An 11,025-nucleotide genomic window follows, 5' to 3' on the forward strand; every position below is an offset into this window, starting at 1 on the left:
GAGCAGGTTTGGGACCAAGGAGGTGCTCTTTTCCTGGGTGGACCATAAACCTTAAAGAAGCCACAGGATCATCTGGGATCTGCTGTGGGAAGAGCTGGGTTGTAGCTGGCTCGGCAGCAGCACCTCGTAATGTGAGGAATGTGGAAGCAAACCTCGGATGACAGCACACGCTGAGAGCACAGTGAAAAGGAAAACAAGCAGGGGTTCAAGGGAGATTAAAGGCAGAGGAGGAAAATCCCGAACAATAGCACAATCACACTGGATTATGCTTGGAAAAATGAAAAAAAACTCATACAGAAGGAAGGGAGGGGGAGGATGGGATTGTCCAGTCCCAGACCTCTGGGAGCAAAGGAACATTTCTGAGGTATGACCCAGCTTTGAGATCAATGTTCATCCTTTGAGCCTGTCACAGATGAGCAGCCCAGACGAGTTTATGATCTGAGCTCTGAAAACAGCATGTGATTACTCCTCTGCTATATTGGTACTGCCTGGGATGCTGCTGGAACCTCACCAGTACTAGAGGGCTTCGTACCAGTATCGTTCCCTCCCTCTTCCCATTTACGTCGGTAACAGTCATGGCACAAAGCATTTTTATAAGCACATCCATTCCAGAGCAAGTGGTTATGTGGCTTTAAATACACCGAGAAGAGTGGCTAATATTCTTGCATAGATTTAATTAGTTTGTTAATTAAATCTCTGCCATCTCTGAGTGTCAGAGAGCCCAGAGGGTCCATAATAATGGAGATAAAATAAAAGACTTATCTAGAAATTTCAGCGTAGGTATAAACACTTATAGTTACTCTGCTCACCTATTCCTGCCAAAATTAATTTGCTTCCTTGTGAGCTCTTTGGGAAGAGCTGGGCCTGGACCAGCCACTTGAGGTCCCACGAGGCTTCTTCGACATTCAAGGATGTGGAAGCAGGATGCAGGACCTGATGGAGTCCTCAGCTTTCCTGGAGCATCAGCTGAGGGCCAGGGAGGCTCTAGGCCTCAGCACGGGGGTGTTGAATCTCAGTAGACCTTATCAGGAGACCCCTGACTTGCAAGGAGATACCTGGGTTTGGATGCCTTAGTCTGTGAGTTGAACCCCACCGTTGGGGTCTCTATATTTTGGATCTGCTTCAGACATTCTCTCCACCACCAAAATGTGGAAAAGGTGGATTTATTAGTGGTGAGGTGTCCAGAGACTGTGCTGGTAGGGCCTACGCACATACTGCAGGCAACATAGGCACATCCCTCCCCCAGACTCCGGGGGTCTCCTCCTTTGGTAAGACTTTTTAAGTAACTTCCCACATAAGTCCCATACCCCATACACAGGTGTAAATAAAAAATTCACCTTTGTTCCCCACCCCTTTCCAGCCTCAAAAAGTGACTCCAGAGGAGAATAAAGGACAAACCCATGCAGAAAATCAGCCCAGGGGATGAGCTGTTTGGCCTCATGGGTGCCACAAAGCCCACACGAGACTCTCCCTTCTTGCATCTTTCCAGCATTGACTTCATCGTCTATTCTTAGCACAGCAAAAGGCTTCGGAGTGGTCATTTAGTAGCGTTTGGAGGTCCCAGCCCTGCTGTTGATGACCCAGAAGGCCGATTAGGGGGGTTGATTCATCTGGAGGATGTTTTCCCCAAGCGTGGCGGCCGTGCCGTGGGGTCGCACGCGTCTTCCGTCATGGGACGGTGGCAGAAGCTCGCGTTCCCCCCGCGGTGACTCACGGCCTGCCAGGCCGCTCCTGAAGCATCGAGGCTGGAAGTACAGCTGTTCCCCCCGTCCCCTCCCTTCCCCCTTGTCCCATGTGTCATATTAGAGGGTGATCGGCTTACACATGCTCCAATATGGATTCCTAAGCTTTGTAGCGCAGCGGCTATATATAAAGCCCTGCGCTGCAAGCTGAAGTACACAGACAGCTGCGATAGCAGCGAGCCTTTCACATTCCCAGTGCGCTGACAGGCTGGAAGCAAGGGAGACCTGCTTTGAGTAAGTTTCTTTACCAGGGCACACAGACAGAAATATTCATAAATCCACAGTTAGATTTGGTGGAAGGCTTGGGGAAAAAATAAGAACTTTTACTCTGCACTATGGGTTTGCCTTTCGATCAAGTGGAAGAGCTGCGTCTCTACCAGCAAACTCTCCTCCAGGATGGACTCAAGGACATGTTGGACCACAATAAGTTTCTGGACTGTGTCTTGAAAGTCAAGGGGAAGGAATTCCCCTGCCATCGGCTGGTGCTGGCGGCTTGCAGCCCATATTTCCGGGCGATGTTCCTCTCAGACATGGAGGAGAGCAAGAAGAAGGAGGTCAGCTTGGAAGATGTTGATCCAGATGTCATGGGCAAGATCCTCCATTATATCTACACCTCTGAGCTGGAGATCACAGAGCAGAATGTGCAGGACATCTTCTCCGTGGCCAACATGTTCCAGATCCCTTCCATCTTCACCGTCTGCGTGTCCTTCCTGCAGAAGCGGCTTTGCCTCAGCAACTGCTTGGCCATCTTCAGGCTGGGCTTGATGCTGGATTGCGCCCGGCTGGCCGTGGCAGCTCGGGATTTCATCTGCGATCGCTTTGCGCTGGTCTCCCGCGATGAGGAGTTCTACCAGCTCTCACCCGACGAGCTCATTGCCATCATCTCCAGTGACTCCCTCAACATCGAGAAAGAGGAGACTGTCTTCGAGGTGGTGATGAAGTGGGTGGGGACCAAGGACCGTGAGAGCCGGCAGAAGGCCCTGCCGGTCATCTTTGAAAGCATCCGCTTCCGCCTCATGTCCAAGGACTACATCAAGGACCACGTGGAGAAGCACGCCGTGGTGAAATCCAGCCCAGAGCTGCTCAAGAAACTGCAGATGGTGAAGGATGCCCAGCAAGGCAAATTCACTGTGGTGAAGAAGAAAAAAGTGAAGAAAAGCAGCGAAAAGCAGGCAAAAGACAACGTTGTCAATGGAGCAGTAGAGGAGGAGGAAGATGCGGAGGAGGATGCCCTTCCAGGGATCCTAAACGACACGATGCGCTTTGGCATGTTCCTCCAGGACCTCATTTTCATGGTCAGTGACAGTGGAGCAGTGGCCTATGACCCCACTGCCAACGAGTGCTATTTTGCCTCCCTGTCTGCTCAAATCCCCAAGAACCACGTCAGTCTGGTGACCAAAGAGAATCAGATCTTCATTGTCGGAGGACTGTACTACAACGAGGACAACAAAGAGGATCCCATGAGCTCCTACTTCCTGCAGGTACCGGCTTTATTTTTGTTGTTTCTTTGACCACTTAAGAGCACCACCAGATGCCAGTAATATCCATTGCTGTGTGATGCTAAACTGAAGGTTGTAAATGAAGGTGAGACATCTAAACTGTTTTACTAGAGATTCTTAGCATTATATTTTTAATGGAGATCTTTCTGACAAGAGAGATCCAATATCCATCCCTTTTCAAACGCTCCTCTTGTCCCTGGGTGTGTTCTAGTTTCAGCTCAGCCTGCCTTGGCTGCTTCCTACCCTTCCTGTTGACCCTGTATGAATCCAGTAAATCCTATATCCTCTTCCCTTATACCCAGAAATCCTTTTGTACTTCTCCCATGGCTCACATCTGTTTTTGGAGGAAGCAGTAAAGCAATGAAAGGATAAAGCAAAGGGGAGGCCCCATGCTGAGACACACAATTTGGTCCTTTCCCTGCCTCGTTGCACGGGTAAGGCTGTGCACCCACGCCACGTGTGGGTGCCTCACCTGGAAAGGGGCAGCATTTGGAGCCTGTGCAGCCTGTGAAATGAGGAGTTAGTGGGAAGAAACCGTGAAAGTGGCCCAGGAAAGTAGGATGGAGGGGAAAGGCAGTGGGAGTGCTGGGGGAAATGGCCCTTTGTGCTGAGCAGGAGCTTTGACCACAGCAGATGTGGGCAGCTCCATCAGTTAGCATCCCAAAGCAGTCAAACAAGCTATGTCTAAAGATCAATACTCCACCTGTTTTGTTGCTGATCAAACAAGGTTGTATTGCCATGATTGCGGCAAGCAGGTCAACTAAAGTGATTTTTCCTCTAATCAGGCACTTGTGAGCCCACATTTGGGTGCTGAGTCCAGGCTGGTGCTCCCCAGTACAAGGAGGACGTTGAGGTACTGGTGTGGGTCCAGCGGAGGCCACCAAGGTGGTTAGGGCTGAGGAAGAGAAGCATCTGGGTCTTGTCAGCCAGGAGAAGAGGAGGGGAAGATCTCATTGATGTCTGCAGCTCCTTAATGGGGTACAACGTGGCCATTTTTAGCTGCTTTCCCCCCAAAAAAGGGGGACAGAGGTGCCCTCACAGCCTGCTCTGACACTCCTGCATGGGAAGAGCAGACACGTCCCAGGGCTGGAAGGTGCTGTCAGTTTGTGGGTGTGTGATTTGTTTCCATCAGTTCCCTTTACATAGGTCACAGTTCGTATAGGAATACGATGTTCTTCTGAGCCTTTTTCAGCTGAAACTTCACACAGATGTAGGCAGGCAGCTGTGTGATAAACCCTTGAACCACGGTGTCAGTGCAGCAGCATCTTGCACCTTCTGATTCTGTTTCTGTCCTCTCTGTTTTCGTGTTCCTCCTGCTGAGAGGTCAGGGATAGTTTAGACTTGAGGACAAGCACCGATGTATATAAACGCTGATAAATCCCAGAGGCCTTGCACATTTTGGCAGGAACAAAATGATTCCGTTGACATTCCAGATGGAAAAGGGTATCCTTTATTTGTCACTTCTAAGATTTATGCCTTGAAAACAATGCTGAAGCCATCGAGAAGCAGGAACTCTCCTGGTGACCGGGCTGCTCGGGTCTGTGCTATAAATAACAGAAATGTGGGCCACAGCTTACACAGAGACAACAGCCACAGGCTTCCAGCTGAGGCTGAATTTTGGAGGCAGCCCAGCAAGCTGGAGCTCCACGGCGCTTCAGGCAGTGCTTCAGCCCAGCTTCCTCGTGCAGAGTCCCCCCAAACGGGCTGCTAGAGGTCACCCCAGGCTAATACGTGATTCTGCCAAGATGTGTTAAAAATATTGCCCCGGTTTGCAAGTCCCACCACGTCCAAAGAGCCCCCAGCCCCGTGCTGTGTCATAATCCTTCACGCCTTTTTTTCTGGTGGGAAGTGGGATAATGCCTTGGTCCACAGATGTCCAAGGACTTTGCCATCTGATCTACTGGCATTTTATGGATTCATCTCCGTGTCTGTCGGGTGGGATGGACACACCGTGGTCAGCATGAAGAGCTCTGGTCTTTGCAACGTGATCTCAGCTTCATCTGAAGATGTTGGGTAGATAGGTATTGTGTAAATACCGTTTGTGCTGATAAACACACACATTTCATCTCTTACACCAAGGTGGTAGAGGACATCATCATCTTGAGAAGCAGAGGAGGAACACAGTAACTGAGCTTTGCCAGAAAGAGGGAGAGTTGGTGGGAGGAGAAGGCATTTTACTCTTCAGTGTTTCAGCTCCTCCAGTCCCAGGAACTATTTTTAATTAGGTCCAAGATGAGACTCTCCTATCCAAAGACAACCAAGCTTGTTCCAAGCCGAGGCTTTGGTGTACGGAGCAGAAAACGTTCCTGCTCATGCATCTCTGCTCTTACGCCTTGTCATAAAACACAGCTGGTGATGTGTGACTTGGATTTGCACTGAGATTCCCTGTCCTGCACCAGATGCAGCATCAGGGGCAAGGCATGGGCAGAAGGTGCCTGCTGGGGTGATGAGCAGCACATGGGAACAGCCCTGCTCTTAGCCTCTGGCTCTTCATTAAGCCAAGATGCCGGGAGAGCACACACTAACGAGCATGTGTTTCCTTTCAGTATGACCATCTGGACGCAGACTGGCTGGGCATGCCCCCCCTGCCCTCCCCTCGCTGCCTCTTTGGCCTGGGAGAGGCAGAAAACTCCATTTTTGTGGTCGGAGGGAAAGAACTGAAGGAGGGAGAGAAGACCTTGGATTCAGTCCTATGCTACGACCGGCTGTAAGTGTCCATGTGTGAGCGAGGGGCAGGAGGTGGCTGGCAGGAGAAGGTGAGGCAGCTGCCATGAAAAATGACCCCAGTTGTTCAGGGACCAGGTTTAGAGACAGGGCTTGATCTCTGCACCTCGATGCTGGGACCATGGGGAGTGATTTGAGATGAACCTTGGGGCTCCAAGCTGCCCCTGTCCAGCTGCTTCGTTTGTTCTAATTGAAGCTCCCAGGGTGGGAGCCATACCTGGGATATTAAATTATCAAGGACTGAACTTAGCAGATGCTCACGTGGGACCCGCATGGAGAGAGGGGAGTTTTTTCCTTCTGCTCTTGCCCATTGGTTCGAGTTTTGGTGACCTTCGTTGTGGTCTCACAGGGAGTGGTTTTGTACAGGAAAGCTTGTTTTGAAACTATTCAGACGTGGCACTGAATGGCCCACCCTGATTGATATCAGGCTTAATATATGATTATTTTTGCACAATGGGCTCTGAACCATGTTATGTCATGAGCTATATTAAAACTGACCGTCCTGTTCTGCTCGCAGGAGGCAGAAATATCCAAAGAGTTCTCCTCTCTGCCCTAAAGAAGCACAGTGGTAGGTGTTAACAAGCCTTTGGTCAGCTTATATTTAGATTTGTGTGCTCCGAAATCTGTTTTATAGGCAGAGATTTGAAACCAGTTTCATTTCCCAACAGTAGGGTATTTATTGCCCCTCTGGGACATATCGCCTGTCCCCTTGCTACTCACTCGGGGGTGGCTTAAATATTGGCTGGAGGCTGGCAGAGAGATGATCAACACCTCTCCTATTTCTGGTGTTATTTAGGTAAAAAATTCAATGGTAACAAACCTGGAGAGGAAAAGTTGCTGGTTTATAATAGCAACTATTTCCCTAGAGTAGTTGGGCAATTAGGAAGCACTCAGAGCCCTGGTGTCTCCATTCTTAGGTAAAATAAAGTGCCATTTTTTGAGGGGTTCATCCTACATGGATGAAAATTGGGGATGACTCTAAGCAACGTGGATATCAACAGCCACATCTTGAGAAACTGATCAGCCCTATTTGTCCCTGCTGAACATAGCTGTCTATGTGTAATTGATGATGGGCCTTCCCTTGGGTCCAGATCACCACAAAAGCCCCCAAATTTTAGTTGTTTCCATTTTGGGCTGCTGCTACCAATGTAAACAACAAGGATGTAAAAATAAAGGCCTTAGGTGTGCCAAAGCCCTGCCTGAGGACAGAGCTGGAGGGTCTGCCGTGGAAAAGCAGCGGGTATCCTAGCAGAGGCACCGCTTTGGGGTTTCCAAATCTTTTAGCTACGTCCTCAGCTCAGCTGCCCTGGAGCTAGCTCAGAGGCTTCAGCACAACCCCACGCTCCAAAATGTGGATGCAACCACCTTGGTGGCTGCTGGCAAACCAAAACACTTTAAAATCAAAGGTCATGGTAAAAAAAAAAAAAAAAAAAAAAAAAAAAAAAGAGAGAGAAATTTGTCCTCAGAATATTGCATGCTTAAGTCTCTTGGATTTTTATTTTTTACATAATGCTGAAATCTCTGTCTCATCTGTATTTGGCTGGTAATGCTTGTAAATGATGTGAGGCCCTAGGAGAAGGCACTGTTTATGCACAAAGCCCAGAAGTAGAGGATGCTGCAGAAAAGGATGAGCATTAGCATAAGCATCTGGCATGTTTTATGTTTGATCTTCCTTTTTTTTTTGTAGGATGACAAAATTTACTGGTTCAGCATTATCTCATTGGAAGACTCCTATTTTTAAGACACTTTGTTGTCCATTAGTCAGGATCTGCATTCACCTCCAGGTCTGGAAAGTGCCCTGTGCTCTGGGCCTCACCCAGCAAGCTACAAATCCTCTTGCCTCCCATCTTTCCCTGATCCAGGTCCTTCAAGTGGGGTGAAGCCGATTCCCTCCCCTACGCGGTCTACGGCCACGCGGTAGTGTCCCACAAAGACCTCGTCTACGTCATTGGTGGCAAAGGAAGTGACAAGTAAGTCAAAAACCAAGAGAAACCAAGGAGTCATCCCCCAAACCAGAGGGAGGGCAGAGCATGAGTCAGTACCTCCTGCAGTGCCAAGCAGGTGAGTGAGCGAGCCTCCTCTCTCTCCTCTTTCTCTAGGAAGTGCCTGAAGAACATGTGTGTCTACAACCCCAACAAGTTTGAGTGGAAGGAGCTGGCTCCCATGAAAACTGCCCGCTCGCTGTTCGGAGCCACAGTGCACAAAGACAAAATCTACGTGGCGGCTGGTGTGACCGACTCCGGCCTGACCAACTCGGTGGAAGTGTACGACATCGCCACCAACAAGTATGTACCTGAGCACACCTTCAGGGCCTGATTACCAGCTGTGGATTTATATTAAGCAGCTTCCAACCCTTCAGGAGTTTCTTTGCAACTCCTGATCCCAGTTTCTCCCAGTCTGTATTTCTCAGATCACTGGGAATCAGTGAGACCACTGTGGTTGGGCTGTGGATCACATCAGACTCACATTCGAAGTGGTTTCATCAACTGGTCAACTTCTTAGGTCCTTTGCAGGGCTGTAGCTTCATCTTGTCATCTTCGTTCTATGCAAGAGATGTGTTTCCTGACTTGGGGTGGGTTTTGTGGCCGCATCCAGCCCCTGGAACCTGCTGGTCCATGCTGGGTGAGCACCACAGCTCAGCTACTCGCGGAAAAATGAAGTTGAGCTACGATGATGGAAACACCTCCCTAGCACCAGGCAGTGCATGATCCCATCCCGTGTAAACCTACACAAGTTAATCTGCCGCTAGTTAATTCAGTTGCTAATGATGATGGGGGTTTGCAGGGTGCCCTAACGTGTCCCCTCTTGACACGGCAGGTGGGACACCTTCACCGAGTTCCCACAGGAGCGCAGCTCCGTCAGCCTGGTGAGCCTGGCTGGGGTGCTCTACCTGCTCGGGGGCTTCGCCACGGTGGAGACGGAGTCGGGAGAGCTGGTGCCAACGGAGCTGAACGACGTTTGGAGGTGATGACCTTCCCTGGGGCTCTCCGTGGTGGTATAGGAGATGGGGGGGACGTTACTCAGCAAAAGCCATCGAGGGAACAGATAGTTTCTGTCTTTCTTGATGCCTTCAGCATGTTGGTGTTGCCTCAGCACGAGGCTGAAGGCTCAGCATGGGGGCTCTGGGTGAGGTGTTTGCCCTGTGCTGTGCTGGAGGGCACATTGGGCAATTCAGTGATTTCTCCCAGCCTCGTACAGCAACACACCAGGCAAAATCTGCTCCTTCAGCTTTTTCCTGAACTGACATTTTGTTTGGAGCTGGTTCCAGACCTCCCCTCTGGCTCGAAGCCGTGTTTGTGCAATGAGCGCTCTCCCTGGGAAGAGCCAATGTTCAGGATGGAAATGAGATTGTCTTACGTGGGAGCAGAGAAGCAGTCAGAAAACACTTTCTGACAGCTGCTAATGCAGGGCTAGCTCCTGTCCTTCAGCTCTGTGGCTCTAGAGCACCCTCAGCAGGCATCTCCTGGCCTTCACCAGAGATGTTCAATCTTGACATCAAGCCATTTCCAGTGGAAGTGGTGTCTCCTGCGAGACCATGAGCTGATATCTGCACATCCTAGCCTGTTGAACCAAAGCATATCAGGGCTGAAAGTCCCCATGGTACCCCCACAGTGACCAAAAAACCTCCATGGGACACCACCCCGCATCCTGGGCCTCCCAGCACGACAGAGAGCAGCTGAAGTGGGGAGGGAAGGTGCTTTCCTCACCACAACTCTCCCTCTGTCTCTCCCCAGATACGACGAAGAGCAGAAGAAATGGGAAGGGGTCCTCCGGGAGATCCAGTACGCCTCTGGTGCCACCTTCCTTCCCGTGCGCCTCAACGTTTTGCGGCTAACGAAGATGTAGTGGGGCAGGATTTACTTCTTCCACTGGGGTCTGGGACAAGGAGGGACGGGGGGAGGTGAGGCCATGCGTAGCAGCACAGAGTCATGGCAGGTTTCTCTAGATACCGTGCAGGACATTGCATCTGTGATTGGTACCATTTTACTTCATCAAATGGGAAAGCTCACCTTGGAGGGGAAAAGGAAGAGGCGAAGGCTAGTGGTGGGGGGACCTGGATGAGTTCCCAAGTGATGCAGGTTGTTGGGATGAGACAGTTGAAAAAAGGCATGTGAGCATGGGCAGCAGAAATCTGTAGGACATTGCAATGAAAAGAAAAAAGTTTTGGTTCTTCATCTCCATCCTGACTTTGGACTGAAGAGATGTAAAGAGCTAAAGACTGAAGGAGGGGGAGAGTCATGCTAGGAGTAAGGTAGGGAAGGGAAGAGAGACAGGCAGGGAGGGCCGTGAGCACTCATCTCCATCCTTTTGGGCTCCCCATCTTCAATCACAGATCACATTGTCCTGACCTACGGTTGGACAAATGCTGTTTTTCAGGGAAAGGTTTTTTTTTTTTTATTTATGCTGTCTTTCATTTTTATTGTTCTGAACTTTTTTTTTTTTTTTTAACACTATTCTAATTTGCAGAATTCTTGGAGATCTCAGCCGTGTTTGGCTCAAAGAGAGCTTCCTACTGAGAAAAAAATGCATTGTGTTTTTTCTTTTTTTAAGTTATCATAATGATGTTTTGATAGAAACATGACTGTACTGGCAGCAGGACAAAGATCTGTTAGAGCAAAAATCTAATGATGTCCATGCTGCCTGACCAGTGGTTTATTTAAAAATAAATCTTTAAAATGTTTCAAAAGAAATTCCCTTTGTCTGCATGCTTATAGAGCCGTAACTGAATGTCCACAGCAACTAAACACAAGGACCAAGCAAAAGCTGTGCTGAACACATCCAGCAAACCAGCCCCATGGAGAGCCCTAGCAGAGACCCAGATTTTATTCTTATTTTCTTGCATTTCAGAGCTGAAACTTAATGCTCATATCCTTAAAGCTTTTCCCTGTAGATATGAGGACTAGAGGCTTACCTGTGGAAAGGAAGAGGAAAGCCAGCTGGATGCTTACACACCATCATGATGCCGTGAACGGGGGTGACGATAAAAAAACAATAAATACAAACCTTGTAAACACCCTGAAAGTGGCATAAAAATTACGGTATCAAAAGTCTGGCTGATT

The 11,025-nt window shown here is 49.3% G+C and overlaps 1 protein-coding gene across 1 annotated transcript; it reads left to right on the forward strand.

Moving 5' to 3' along the window:
* The first annotated feature begins 1,887 nt into the window (after nt 1-1,887).
* KLHL40 (kelch like family member 40) lies at nt 1,888-10,656 on the forward strand. The gene is made up of 6 exons (XM_068673273.1): nt 1,888-3,223; nt 5,788-5,948; nt 7,828-7,935; nt 8,065-8,250; nt 8,783-8,929; nt 9,700-10,656. Exons 1-6 carry the CDS (start codon nt 2,078-2,080, stop codon nt 9,809-9,811), a joined length of 1,860 nt encoding a protein of 619 aa, XP_068529374.1. The 5' UTR covers nt 1,888-2,077; the 3' UTR covers nt 9,812-10,656.
* The last annotated feature ends 369 nt before the right edge of the window (nt 10,657-11,025 follow it).

The sequence above is a fragment of the Anas acuta genome, chromosome 2 (assembly GCF_963932015.1).
Source record: "Anas acuta chromosome 2, bAnaAcu1.1, whole genome shotgun sequence".
Classification (NCBI taxonomy): Eukaryota; Metazoa; Chordata; class Aves; order Anseriformes; family Anatidae; genus Anas; species Anas acuta.

What these genes read in the sequence shown, in the direction of transcription:
- KLHL40 (XM_068673273.1), top strand. Translation starts at nt 2,078, where the DNA reads ATGGGTTTGCCTTTCGATCAAGTGGAAGAGCTGCGTCTCTACCAGCAA. An exon ending in TGAGCTCCTACTTCCTGCAG is followed by an intron (nt 3,224 to 5,787) that starts GTACCGGCTTTA and finishes GTTTCCTTTCAG; the next exon opens with TATGACCATCTGGACGCAGA. An exon ending in GTCCTATGCTACGACCGGCT is followed by an intron (nt 5,949 to 7,827) that starts GTAAGTGTCCAT and finishes TCCCTGATCCAG; the next exon opens with GTCCTTCAAGTGGGGTGAAG.